The sequence below is a fragment of the Mugil cephalus genome, chromosome 15 (genome assembly GCF_022458985.1).
Source record: "Mugil cephalus isolate CIBA_MC_2020 chromosome 15, CIBA_Mcephalus_1.1, whole genome shotgun sequence".
Classification (NCBI taxonomy): domain Eukaryota; kingdom Metazoa; phylum Chordata; class Actinopteri; order Mugiliformes; family Mugilidae; genus Mugil; species Mugil cephalus.
In genome coordinates this window covers 22,101,768-22,116,707 of record NC_061784.1, presented here as the reverse complement: position 1 = coordinate 22,116,707, position 14,940 = coordinate 22,101,768, and the positions used below count along the sequence as shown (strand labels likewise).

Genomic DNA, 14,940 nt, shown 5'->3' with positions numbered 1-14,940 from the left:
GAAACAGCAAAAGGAGTGAACAGCAAAAGTCACTTACCTGTGTGACATCTCAGGCTCGACACTTGAAGGGAGGCTGACGCGCGTCTCCCCTGAAAGTGTAATTGTGTGAATGGTGAGTGGACAGGTCCGTGTAATTGACATGTTTGCAATAAAAGCCATGAGCGAGGATGAACCATACTTGTCCCTTGGTCCGTGTGTTGGTGGTTGACAGAATTTGACCATGAAACGCATCAGAAAGCTTGTTTAGTGCAACTTTAGTCCCAATAAATGGTGGTAAAAACTCACAGAATAATTGTATAATCCACAGGTCTTCAACAGGGGGTCCGCGACCCCCAGGAGGTCCACAGAGGTACTGCAGGAGGGGTCTGAAAATCTTTGGTTGATTAGACATTTCTTATATGTATTTTTTTTTTTTAATTTCCCCCACAAATGCAAAATGATAATGTATATTTAGACTTAGCACTAGGCCAAGTTTAATATACACATACAATAGGTAGGGGGCCCTGCTTAATCATTGCAGACCCCGGGTATGAGCAGCTCCCCTGCAAACAAACTTTAAAAAGTCTGGGAACTTTGTTATAGACCTAAAGTACACTCTGGTCACCTTTACACAATAAAACCTGCAAACTCAGTTTTTTTTTTTTTTAGATTACTGCTCAGCCTTGTCTCGTCTCTTCCTCCTTCAATATTGTTCCGCTTTGTTTTTGTGGCTGCATGAAGGACATTTGTCGTTTTTGCTGGTCGGGAAGATATATCCTGCCTCAGAAGAAACTGAAAGTCACGGTAGGTGACCGAAATTACACGCGGCCCCTTAAGGGGAGCTTTGCAGGTTTACGTCGTTGCGGCAGTGGCTTTTCGAAAAAAAGGCCGGAGACGTCGCAGGGTTTGCCAGCACCGTGGAGCCAAATCAGTTATACTCCTCAGCGCTTTACTGCAGCGAGATCGTCGTTGGGGACAGTTTGTTATCCTCCCACCTCTCTGCAGCGTCTCAACCTGTGGTGTCTCGTTAAACAATAATCCGCCGAATGGTTTATTTTGATACTACAACTCTTTATTCCCTGCCTGCCAGACAGGTGTATTAGTATCAATTCCTCTCTAATTACGTGTGTAGCAGGAGCTCACTAATGCTAATTATACACCGAAGCTGCATTGAAGGAGTTTTATCTCGGAAGCGTGATGTAAAAATACTGTAATTATAGATAATGTGGGTGTAATTGGGTACTTCCTAATGAACAGACTTTAAACGGGATGGTGCTCCGATGGGAGCGGGAGTCAGATGGGAACTTGCGCGAGGCGTCGCCCCGGCTCGCCGAAGTCCGTCGTCCCTCCCGTACGCGTTCGCGGCAACAGCATTGGCAGCGAAAACGGGGGTCATCTGCGCCGCGCGCTCATCGATGCAGCCTCACAGTGCAGGCGCATCGATCCGGGGGCTGCGCTCGCCACGTTTAACACCTGGGATATGTTTCGTGATGAGCGGAATATCTTCGTCTCATTTTCCCCCCGCTGAGCGTTGCCCTTGGTGCCAAATATTCTTCCAGACTAAGAGGTTTATGACGGTTTCATGGTTTTTTTGAGGCAGAAATTAGAGTAGCTACGCCTCTAAAAGCTCCGTGGAAGAAAAGGCCCTAAATCAGACTGTGCTCCCGGTGAGGGCCTGTTTCGCCGTGTTTCTCAGCTGTGATTTTGCCCCCTTTTAATTGATTTATCCCCGTACTCCACCTCCTCTTGTGCCGCCTCCTCCCTCATCAAAGCGTAAGGGCTGCGATTTAGAAATCCTCCGCGACGCGTTTGATATTCCTCCTCCCCGCCGCTGATCTATCAATCACGAGGCCGCGCTTTGATCTCGACATGATCGGCCGTGACATGTGAGACGCTCGCCGCCTCGGCCTGTCACATCCGCCGCCGTCGCTGCGGCCGCTCCTGCGCGGTTCAAAGCCTTCTGTCTTGAAAGTCTGAGCTCTCCCTTCTCCCCGACTTTCCTTTCCCTCACATCTGTGGCTCCGTCGCCTCTCTAAGAATGAAGGGAGCGTTGCAAGTAGGAATGTCAAATGGGGCCGATTGTCTGAAGGGCTTAGATGGATTCCAGCGTTATTATCGGAACTTACCCGGGAGAAATGTAGACGCTGGCGAGTGTTTAAACAGCTTCCGGATTCGTATTTTTGCACTCGTGGGAAGAACATACACTGGACGTGGTGATAAATGTAGTGGGGCTGCTGTGTCGAATATACACTCGTCTTTTGGAGAATATCTGATTGTTTATAGCTCTGGGATAACACATCTGACGCGTGCACATGCCTGCGAGGCCGTGCGGCCTAAAGATTTCAGCAACATGCATGTCTTCTTTTGCTCCGTCGTCCCCCTGCTTGTCGCTTTTAACTCCTTCTGTGGGGGAATCCGCGGGAATTCACAGGAGACGCAAAGAACACGGATTGACATTTGTGTATGTTAAAGGTAATTCCTTGCCTAAATGTTGTTGTTTTGTTCCCTGCGGACCGAGAGCAAGACGGAGACGCGCGGCCAGACTTCAGTCCATCCATTAATGCCCTTTGAGAGGCCTCCAGGCGTCAGACATGGAAACGCTTTTAATGGAGCAGAATTACTTTGACTTTGGTGCCCCCTGTCTGCCGCTGACGGCATCGCAGCGCTCATTCCGTACCCGACAAGACTATTCAGGCTTTCTAAATGCCCCCTCCCTCAAGCCCTGCAATATATATGTTTACAAATTGGCACAACCAAGTGGGTGTGACTGGACACAAAAGGCGATTTTAGACCCTCAGACCAGGTCCAGTCCACGACTACAGAACCTTTTCACCAGAGGTGTTTCTTTCCCCTGAATGGCAAAGAAAAGAAAATTATAATCTAATGAAAGCAGCTCAGAAAGTGAGATGTCGCCGTTTTCTTTCAGCATATAGTCTGCAAACTGTCTCTCAGTTGCAGTGCCTTCAGCCTTCGCAGGGAACCGCCTGACTGTGAGCGTTTTCTTTACAGATGACAGCGGCCTGAATGTCATTTGATGCAGGGCTGACGGTCTGCTGAAGGGAGCGGGGTGGAGAAGGAGGGAGAGTCGGGAGAATTAGAATGTATTTCAGGTCTAAAGCAAGTGGTGCATTGCTGCAACTCGTATCTCAGGGAAGGAGGGAGTTTTGGGGGAGAGCAGGTGGGAGGAGGAGGAGGAGGAGGAGGAGGAGGTTTTTGCAGCAAACTGTTGCTAGGAAACACTTGTGGCATCTCTTCTTCTTCTCCTTCCCCTTGAAATGCCAGAACAAACTGACAGAGAAGCAGGAGTGAAATGTCGCTTTGTATCCTCCCGGGAGCTCGAAGAATATGCCGCATGTTTCTATTTAAGTAGCCGTGTTTATCAAAGGCTTCTCCCAGATTCAACGCAAGCCTTTCCCCCGGCAGAGCAGGAGCAGGAGCAGGAGCAGGAGCAGGAGCAGGGGCAGGAGCAGGAGCAGGAGCAGGAGCAGGGGCAGGAGCAGGCCGACTTTCTTTTCTAATTTCAACATGACTCTGGCACTTTTTCTAAGCGCTCTCTTGTTCCTCGCTCCTTAACCCACTCTCTCCTTTTCAAATTCCACACCACAGTGTTTATCCTCTGCCCGGCTATTTGATTACCGAGTCTGTTTGGGTGTGAAAGGATCAACACTCCACCGGCTGCAGCTCAGTCTCATTCATTCTCCCGCGCTCAATAAGTCAGACAGAGTCAACAGCTCAGAAGTGGAAATAAAAAAATATTCAAATTCTACAGCGACCTCATCTGCGCCACAGTGCATCAGGAGAGGAAGTAGACAAGGACGTGCAGACGGGGAGAGACTTAAATGAGTAAACAGAAATGAAATAGCGCTTCGTTTCTGGTTTCTCTTTCCTTGCTGCAGTGGTGACGTTATTCACCTTAATTCATTTGCACGTGCAGAGAAACATTTATCGTCATTTTTATCAGACGGCTAGTTTCAGAGGCCAAATCCAGACCGTCCCTTATGCTTTTATCTCATTTCTTTCTTCTTTTTTATCCTAAATAGACTGAATTAGCTCAGTTTTGGGCTGGATTACCACGCACGTAACCTTGAAGCAAACCCGAATTGTCTTTGGCTTTCGCAGCTTACGCGCGGCACAAAGCAAACTCTTTAATCCGCATCCTTTCCAGCTCTCCTCCACGCACCTACTCCTCAACCTCCCACAGGGAGGAGAGGAAATTCATCCCATTGATTGACTTCCATTGCCTAGTGTGAGGCCTTAAAGCCAATTATCTCTTAATAGATGCCAGGCTCTTGTGCTGAACACAATGATATCTCTCTCTCTCTCTCTCTGCTTTTATTATTTTGTGTTCCATTGTTGTCTCATTAAGCTCGACACAACAGCCCCGTGCCTGGTAGCCACACTTCACATGCTAACCTCATTTATATGAGGAGGGCGTAAGTGAAAGTGATGCGAAGTAATGCGACGCAAGGAGCGCTTTAATTTCTCACCGTAACGTAATTGGGAAACCGTGTTAATACTGTATAAACTTAATTTACTGGAGAAAACTTTACAAAGGAGAGGAAACAACACGCTTCCAGCCTCGGCAAAGGCGTAATTATATTTTGTCATATACTGAAGCAAAGCAAAATATAATTGAACTCGAGGCTTATTTGCTCAAGCGTCACCGCTAGCTGCTTTTATTTTTTCTGAATGCCGATACCCAGCTCTGTGTAGCATTCTGAATAGCAACAAAAAGTCAATAAAGTCTCTCTTTTCCTGCCAGTGAATGGGTGTGTATTCTAAAGGCCAATATCAATATTGACAGTGGGGGAACGTCCCGTGGTCCCGGCCTGTAGCTCCCACCGCGGGTTGGTTCTCCGACAGTCCCTGCTCTGTGTTTCTGCTCAGTGTGCCTGCAGCCACATAAAGACTGCTCCATAACTCTGGTACGTATGGTTTCATTTTCTCATACTACAAATTCTAAATTTAGTCAACTTGATTTGAATTCTCTGGTGCAATTTATAGGTGCAAATCCCCCCCTGTAGACTCATTGGCCTGCTGCCTTCCTGGCCGTCTTTCATGTGTTTTTGTGTTTTTGCAGATTTTCTTTGCCTCCGATCCTCTAATGATGAGAATGTCCTTGAGGGTCTCTCTCATAGCTGCATTTCTAGTATTCTGTAAGTAGCCTGTTGCACTTTGCTGCAGCTTACTACAAAGGATACACTATGTTGGTCTTCCTGAAGAAACTTCAGTTTATATTAATTAGAAAGTAGAGATCGACCGATATGGATTTTTAAGGGCCGATACCGATTTGTTTTTACGTCAGCATTGGCCGATAACTGATACGTGCTGCAGATTTTTCTGGGCCAATATTTGGAGCCGATATTGCTTTTTCTCCGTCCATTTAATGATAGAAACTGAACTCAAAGAATATTTAATGCTCTTATGCATTCATACACTCTGCTAGTGGGGGAGGAGCAATGTATGGGCTGCACGGTCCGCAGAGCCTCCAGCAGCACAGGGCGGCCTGTGGATGCGCCTGTCTGTTAATCTTGCCGGTGGAAAAAATCTATATCTATCGGCGAACGCACCTGTGTATCGGCCGAAACCGATACCAGTAAAAAAATGCAAATATCTCTATTGGAAAGAATTTTTTTCACATGTACATATTTTAGGTTTCAGATGTCGACACTGTTCAAGAATCCTTGGAACCGTTTGACTTCATTTGCCTGAGTCGGACAAATTAACTTCAGCTGAGCTTCACATTTAGCAGTTTTGTAAAGAATGAGGACGGTTGATTCTCTTCCCCAATGATTACACTTACACAGATCAGACATAACATCATGACCACCTGCCTAATATGGTGTAGGTCTCCCTTGCGCCTCCAGAACAGTTGTGACTCATCAGAGAATAGACATGGTCCTTCCTGAGGTTGTCCTGTGGTGTTTGTGGGGGGCATCTGAGGGCAGGGACCTTTGTGGATCATCCCACAGATACTTGATCAGTTTGGGATTTAGTGAATTTGGAGGTCAGGTCAACACCTTGTGCTGTTGTTCGTGTTCTTTGTGTTGTTCCTAGGCTGCATCCTGCTGGGGATGGATGCTGTCATCGAATGAATGCCAGGTCTAAGAGTTTTTCAGCAGAACACTAAATTGTCGCAAGAAGGTCAATGTTGTTCACTTATCCTGTCAGTGGTTTTAATGTTGTGGCTGATCGGTGTATGAATGCACAAGATCTATTCACAAACACATAATATAGTCAGGCATTTGTAACCACAGCCGCACACACACACACACACACACACACACACACTTATTTTCCTTTAAGCAGTGTACACTAATAAGATTCCTATTATGGAAACAATAAATGGGGTATAAATGTCTGCCTGCCCCTGCAAATTACCATGAACCGAGCCCTATTAGGAGGCTGTAAACTCCTGTAAACACAAACCTTGGGGGGTTTCGGGGGCTTCGGGGGTTATTGCTAGAGAGACTGTTTGCTGGCGCAAGTGGATGACACATTTAAAGCATGACTGAGTGCTTAATGCAACATTACATCATCGCATCTGAGCGAGAAGCTTAAGGCGCGTTCTAACTCTGGGGGATTGTTGAGCGACATGGAAATGAGACGGCTGCCTTGTTACTGAGATCAAGTGATTCACAGTGGACACGGGCGTGCAGCGGCAGCAGAGGTACCCGGGCGAGTGGAGTTATTGGACACGTGGTGGCCCCGTCGGTGTTGTGTCTGTGTCTGGTGGCATTATTCTGTTCAGGTGAAGAGTTAATACTTAAATAATTGGAAGTTAAAGTTCAGATCAGCCATAACATTATGACAGGAGAAGTAAATAACATTAATATTCGGCTGATAAACTGTTGGACCTGAGATTAATGGTCATAATGTTATGCCTGATCCGTGTCTAGCAATACATTTAGCTCTAGTATAATAACCCCAGTTTTTTTTTTTTGTCTCAACATGAATTCTAATTTTAGCTCACATGCTATACCTCAACCGACTGTTCTTCCTTCCATCTCTCAGTCATTAAGGCCTCCAGAGATAAGCAGCTTCTTTCAATCACTCAGCTCATACGCACTGTGTGTGTGTGTGTGTGTTCCTGTGTCGGGGTGGCGTGACTGAAATATTTTCCATGCGTCTGAGGTTAATGAAGATCAAAGACTCGTGTCTGGGCAGGATAATTAGTGCGCTGTCAGAATTAAACACACACACACACTGAATAACCGAGCTATGACGCCCTCTGTCTGTCGACTCGGTTCTCGACGGCTATAACCAGGCGCTGGGTTTAGACTGGCGACGTTAACAAAATGTCACGAGTAACTACGTGCGCCACAAATATTTAATCACAGTCGTAACCTTAGAAATTCATTCATTTCTTCGTTTGTCGGTCGTTAATGTAAGAGCTCTGTTCGTGGTGTCGTGTTGAAGTGATAATCTGGGAGCATCGGGACATTTTAATGGTGAACTAATCTTGTTTTCTTTCACTTTATTAGGAGGTTTCTTTGCGATATCTACATGTCCATCCTCTGATGAGTCACAACTGTTTGGAGAAACAAGGGAGACGTGCACAATATTAGGAAGGTGGTCATAATGTTATGCCTGATGGGTTTAATTTACTTCAGATGCTGATATATCAGAAGCATCCTTTAAGCGGTATTATCTGAGCAGTATGTAAATGTGTAGCGTCTACTTCAAAGTACGTAAAGTAACTAAATCCAAAATTGACGGTGAGCCACAAATATCAATCTCACAGAAGTTTGGTTCAGTCCTTAAACCGAGAAAGTTTCCTCGTAGAAACGTAATCCTTCCTCCCTCCCTTGAATTCTAACCTCTCATCTCTCCCTAAGATGTGCTGTTAAGTTGTGCTCTGGAACACGAGAAGAGGGGAAGCGAATTTGAAAGCCCTGACAGGCGCGTTGACGGCGGCGTCGGGGTGAGGAGGAACGACACGGCCGCTAATGACGGGAGAGCCGAGGCTGCGGCTCCGCGAGGGAAGGTCAAAAAGACGACGAGGAGGAGAATGTTAACGGGGCCGAGGAGCGACCACGGCTGCACCGGGCTGGGGGGCATCTGCCAGTCAAAGCGATACATCTGCCAAGGCCGGTACCTGAAAGGCAAATGTTCAGGAGCCAAGTCGAGGCGGTGCTGCGTTCAAGGTACGGTGACACAACTATACATGGGACTTCAAATACGTACCTCCATGTGTGCAGATCTTCTTGCACCAAATCGTGGAAGCGTGTTCTGTGACGACACTGATAACAATCAAGCGAAATAGGAGCATTTGTGGTGGATTTAAGAAGTTTGAGATGTGCTACCATTTTTACATCATTTTAGGTTTGGTACCGCTCTTGTCTGACTCATGAAAATGTTTGTGTCGAATACATTTTGAATCGTGTCTTTCTGCTGTAATTGGCCTCATTTCCACATGAATAGAACATACGGTGACTCAGACTCTTTTTATTTTAAATATCATCCCCACGCTCGGTCTTTTGGTATGCGGCGCTGCAGCCTCCAGTACGCTGTGTTTTGGGAATAAAGTATAAACTGACACAGTGCACTTGCCTTGTCATTGTAGCTGGAGCTTGGAGTGTCCTTTGTGCAGGTCACCACAACAACAGAGTGCGGGCCTGTGATGCGCACGGCTGCGGAGCTTTCAACTCCAAAAGGTGATTCCCTCCCACCACCACACACCCCACCCTCGATCTGACGTTTATGCTTTAAACACTTACTGTTGCTGCCTGCACCGTGCAGACGGCGATGCATTCGCTCCCATCCAATCAGGCTTGTATCCCCGCTGTCGTGTCTTCCTGTGTGATCAAACTGGTAATAGATTCATCTGGCCTGGCAAGTGCTTCACATCAAAGACAGACCTTTTTTGTTTCACCCACTCGAGTTGATTTCACAGCACCTTCTGTATTGGATTTGTATTGATTGTCTATGTGGAAGGCTCAGACATGTACAAAGTACTGGAGGCTCAGACTTGAGTAAAAGTACAAGTACTCTATCAAAAAAGTGACTTCAGTAACAACTGAAGTATTCTTTAAGCACCACAGTTAAGTAGAAGTACTAAAGTATTCAGTATTTTTTGTACTTAAGTATTGCAAGTTGTTTATTTTAAGATTTGCGACTACTTTAATATTTACTCTGTATTTAATATTAAGTATTGTGTTATGTAGTTATTAAAGGAAGAAGTCGAAACTTTGAATATCATTGTTTCATGTTATTTCAAGTGTTAAGCCTAAAGGACACTCACAATTCATTTGGCTGTAGCAGCAGTGCAGGAACAGACATGTACAAGACAGAGTACATGTACATGTACAGCCAGTAGCCTCAGGAGTAGACTGTTCGTTCACAAAATACTACATGAAAGGTGAAAACACAATAAGTTAAACAGCCTGTTCTATTGGGACGCTATGTTCAACTTTGGTGTAACATAACGTTAGAGAGAGCTCCCAGCATTGAGACCCAACGCTACAGTTAAGGTTAGCCAGCGAACATTAAGTTAACTACTGTTAGTTAAGCACTGATATTACTAATATTTGCTAAAACTTTGATATACAGTTTTGTATATGTGAGCGTCTTGCTAGCTGGACGTTAACTAGCTAGCTATTGCTAAGGCTTTAGCCCATTCTAGCCTTACCTTGGAGCAGACGTGTGCTTGCTTGTTTATTTTCTATAGATTTACCTGGAGTAGGGCCTTCCAGAACTGTTCGATCCACTTAAGGCTCCGCTTCTGTTGGGCAGAACATGACTCCCCCAGCCAAACTCTTGGGGAACCTAGTGTCCAACCACACTGCTTCAGATCTTAGCTTATCGGAGGTCATCAGTTTGACAGATCCTGTTTACATAGTAACGGTTACTAAGATGTATGATTGGACAATGACTGTTTGGGGGCGGGGTTTTGCGAAAAGGTCAGTGGTAACAGTAACGTAAAAGCATTAAACTCATCGGAAAAATGTAATTAAAAAGTGAAAGTAGGAGAAAAAAAAATCAGAATACAGATACGGCATTTTAGTACTTTAGTACAGTTATGAAGTAGTTCTACTTCGTTACTATGCAGGAAGTATAGTAAATGTGGGAGGGCTGGAGTATAGATGTTCGATACCACCGATTTCCTTTCCGATCCTTTACTGAGTAAAATTCAAGCTGGTATCAACGATACCGATCCGATACTTGTGTTAATACACCCTAATGTGTATTGTTTCTGTGTTGTGGTTTAACCTTAGGTGTTTCACAGGGTTTGTTGTGTTGCAACAACACAGTAGTTCAGTTACTTTCCACTGTGTTCCTACATTTTCTTGAATAACTGAAGTATCGAAAGTATCGATATTTTGATTGGAGAATCAATTTTAGAGCCTAAAGACCTGGTATCGGAAGTATCGATATTTCAGTATTGATCATCAATATAGTATGAAGCAGATGACATATACTGTATCTATAACCAAATGTTACATTTTTTGAGATGCCAAAGTTTTTCCAGTCTTACCTAACACTCCTCCTGCAGAGATAACGGCCTGCATAAAGCAGTGGACCTGGTGTGTGATGACTACGGGATCATCAACACTCCGTTCACTGGCTCTCTGGCGGGCCCTGTGAGTCGGAAGGACACAGCTGGTAATCGGTACGATGGGGTCAAACTTCTCAGCGATGGTAAGAAGGACGAGACGCCGGCACAGTACTTAAAAAGCACGTGCAGCGGTGGAAATACCAGCACACTCAGGAAGATTAAGTGGCAGTCTTGAGGATTTTCATCTTAACAAAGCGGTGAAGGCCTTTGCTTTTACAGTGTTATAGGAGATTTCAGAAAAGTGAGGTTCAAAACCGTAACTACAGTTATCACATGTTGCCATAGATGCTTCCAAAAACAAGCAAACAAACTGATAGCTCCCATTCTTAATAAAGAAAACAAAACAGTTATAAAGACTCCAAATCTACAGGTCTGCACCAATCCAGTGAAATATTTCAGTAGAAGATTTTCATTTTCTGTAACCACTTGTCCTTCGGAGACGGGGGGGTCCATTAGGCGACACCCTAGTCAGGTTTCTAGTCTATTACAGGGCTAACACACAGAGAGACAGACAACCATTCACACTCTCATGCAAACCTACGGCCAATTTCAGAATCACCAATTAATCTAAGGAGCATGTCTTTGGACTTTGCTAATCACCAAACCGCTGTGAGTTAAAAAGTTTTGGTGGTAGTAGATAAAAAAAAAGGGAATCGTTACGATTTGTCCTCTGGGTGCCATAAATATATCTTGTGCCTAATTTCATGACTAATCATCCAGTAGCTGCTGTTGGAATATTTCATTTGAATATACACGGACCCACAGACATTAAAATCCCTTTAGACAAACAGACATCGCAAGTGTGGTTAAAATTTCTGGACACATTTGCTGTGAAAATCTGTTTTGAATTTTAAAATTGCTGTTATCAACTCAAATTTGCATAACTTCTACAAACCGTTTCATGTAATACGTAGCGTATGGGGCCATGGCGAGGGCAAAAGAAACGCTACACTGTTGGAGGAGGTGGGGACATTACATGAGCTTGAAGAAGCAGTAATTTGGACGTGGATTAGCCAGGTGTTCAAAAAGCAGAGCTGAGACTCCATTAAACCCTCGGTAGCCTCTAACACCGGGACCCGTCTTTCCTGTAAATCCCCTTCAAAGGTTGTTGGTGAATAATGATCCCCACAAAGGGGCCGTCATTACAGAACAAAGCAACGCATGTGTATTTCTGGCAAACAAAATGCACGTTCTATGGCGTTCGCCATTTACATTTCTGTGTTTATGCGCACAGGCGAGCAAATGAGCTTGGAGACCACCCTGAGCTGATAAGGCCTCCAGAATGATGAGTAAACATCATTAGTCCTCATTTTGCCTCTACCCCTAATTGAACTGTGTTATCAGTAGGACACATGTTCTGTCAGCTCCTTTCATCTCCGGCTGAAGCGCAGACATGATTAGACATCACAGAGACACATTACCTCGCCATGATACCCACATTAATGGTGAGACGCTGATCATTAGGAGCGAGGGTTTAATGGCGGCAGACTAATTTCAGGTTGCTTGTTTCTAAGTCGGCAGCTCGCTGGCTTTTTTTTTTTTTTTTTTTGAAAATGGTGAAACAAAGAGGGTAAGACACATTTTCTGGAGGAGCTCAAGCCTTTGTTTGACTATTTGGGGTTAAAAATTAGCAATTATAAGTTATCTCAACATTTCATAGCAGATGCACAACCTACGAACATTTCCATCTGCGAAAGTAAAAGGAAAGCTACAAGTCACCATTGTCAACGTACACATTTTTTAACTGATTGTCCATGAGTCATATTTTACATGTACATTTAGCTTTGCAACTGTCTTTTACTTAAATCCACTTTCTTCTTCCACTCATCCACTTCCACGATTATAAATGTGAATTCTTTTCTCATAATCCGTCCCCACTGAAGTAAAAATGATATGAGCAACCTGGATAATTTTCCTAAAATACTCTCAGTGGTGACTATGAACTGAGCTGAGTCATTGCTGGCATTACCGTCATCTAGAAATGTGAAAAGACAGAGTTAAACAAATTGGATAAATTCAGGATTTAATGCCGTGAAAATAAGGATTTAATATTTGTCTCTGTCTCGTTCAGTGCACTGCGTCCACATCTTCAACATCCGTCCGTACCGTTACTCAGGTCCGGTGGCTCAGGGAGAAGCCTTAGGATACCTGTTACCGCTGCAGGAACGCTTCTCCGGCATTACATCACATCTGGAGCTGCAAATGTGTGATGGTACTGACCCTTCACCTTTCATATGAACCATGATCTTGAATGAATTTTTTTATACAACTTCTCAGTTGACTTTAAGATATGAGCCACGATAATGCCTAAAGATGTTTATAACCAGTTATGTGCTTTTAACTTTCCTCTGCCCTATGAAGGAGCAATTTTAATTTTAATATTTCTGACATAACTGACATCTTACAACCTCTAATGTCTCATTCTAATAACAGAAATTTATTTTTCTTACCAGCTTGTAATTACCAGCTCTTGAATAACTGATGACAATCTCTCAGTTACTCCTCCTGAATATTTTTGTATTATCATTATTATCTTTTTCCAGTGTTTCCATTTTGAAAAAAAAAGGAATATTCCAGAATATATATTTTTCTTCTTCATTTCTGTAAAAAAATAAATAAATAAATAAAACATGTTCCATTCCACAACATGGATTAATTTTATGCAGTCGCTTTATATCTGCATGATGCAATAAATTCCTACTTCCGTTTCTGCATAAGTGGTTTCTGTTTCCCATTACAGCTCAAAGTATAATGTAGGATTGAGGAGTCATACATTTGTATGACTTGTCAGTGCTATATTAATATAATTGCTATTCTTTTTTTGTATTTTGTATGAATCTGCAGAGGTTCTTCTATTGCGGCCGTGTCTCTGCACGTAGGGGAGAACTGCCACATGTACAGCATTAATGTAATGAGTACAAGAAACCAAAAGATGGAGCTATTTTGCAACAAAATTGTCAAGTAAAGCTCTGCACTGGTCTTACAATCTAGAAATAACAGCGATGACATATGTTTTAAATTTAATTTACGTCTATTTTGCATGGCCAACATAAACTGAACAGAATATTTATAACAGCAATAAGCTAAAAATAATGATCACACTACTCATACAAGAATAGCATTTTTCCAGTTTACCTGTCATGTCATCTTACGCCTGGAAAGGAAACACTGAGACAGGAAGATGTGATGTCAAAACAATGACTCATTGTTGCCTTTCCATTTCTCCCTATTATTAGTAGTAAATGTTTACCTGAGCTAATAACAGACAGCCGGGGGCATTTATGCTACAAAGCAGCTCGTGTTTCTGTCTATGAATCCAATTTCAACACCTCTGTACCACTCATCACACATTTGACCTTTCAACGTGTCAGGTCATGCATGAAAATGTTGAAGTGAAAAGGCAGAAATTACAACCTTATTACATGCACGTGTGCCAGACATAACATCTGGAAAATGTATTTTGTAATTAGATCCACGAAAGACGTTAATACCAGTGAACACCCAGAGAAATAAGCTAAACAACTGGCTAAGCCTGATGGCTAACGCTTAGTGATGTTAGTTGAAACAGATTAAATGAATATAACAGCCTGAATAGCCAGCTCAAAGTGGTGAAGGGTTGAACTAGTTAAAACAATGGGTACATAGTTGAAGTGTCATTGCATAGATAGATAGATAGATAGATAGATAGATAGATAGATAGATAGATAGATAGAAAGAAATGAATACAATAAATGGTTGATGCTAATAGCTTGCCAAAAAAGAAGGTTGATGCTAACAATTAGCCGTGGATAATTAAAGATAAAGAACTTTTCATGTGGCTGAAACTAATAACTAACCATAAATAATAATGGCTAAGCTAAGGGTCAAAATGTTTGATGCTAACAACTACACGCTGATGGTGGTTGCTAATAACTAGCCATAAGGGTTGAAGCGGCTACATTTTGCATAGCCAGCTATTAAGCTAATTGCTACATGATGAAAACATGCATGTCTAAACTATTTTAAGTAAAATAAACACTGTTAACACTGAAAACTAGCTGTTAGCTGGGCTAGCTTGGTTTAACAGTTAAAATGTCAACTAAAAAGGTGTAAAGGCAGGTTAGCTGTATGGATAGCAGGCTGAGATTTACTTTTGTTACTGCACTTTTTGAGAAATATTTTAACAGTGTGGACTTTTGCATCATTTAGTTAATAATGCACCCCTAAAAACACGTTTTTTTGTTGTTTATTTAAAGGTCTGTCTATGATAAAATGACAAATAAATAAATAAATAGTAGAAAGGATGTGGTTTAAACCAGAGGGGGGTTGGGTTGAGTTGGCCGCTAAAAGTCTGCAGTGTCTGTTCAGTCCAAAAGGAGAAACAAGGATATCTTTAAGTTTTTTTTTTTTCATTTGTCATTCGT

The 14,940-nt window shown here is 43.2% G+C and overlaps 1 protein-coding gene across 1 annotated transcript; it reads left to right on the top strand.

Annotated features, from left to right (window-relative positions):
• Positions 1–4,784: 4,784 nt before the first annotated feature.
• On the top strand, positions 4,785–13,201 carry LOC125021384 (leukocyte cell-derived chemotaxin-2-like). Its single transcript, XM_047607434.1, has 6 exons — positions 4,785–4,904; positions 5,060–5,135; positions 7,818–8,126; positions 8,546–8,636; positions 10,475–10,620; positions 12,609–13,201. The coding sequence occupies exons 2-6, from the start codon at positions 5,084–5,086 to the stop codon at positions 12,773–12,775; spliced, it is 765 nt and encodes a 254-aa protein (XP_047463390.1). The 5' UTR covers positions 4,785–4,904; positions 5,060–5,083; the 3' UTR covers positions 12,776–13,201.
• Positions 13,202–14,940: the final 1,739 nt, after the last annotated feature.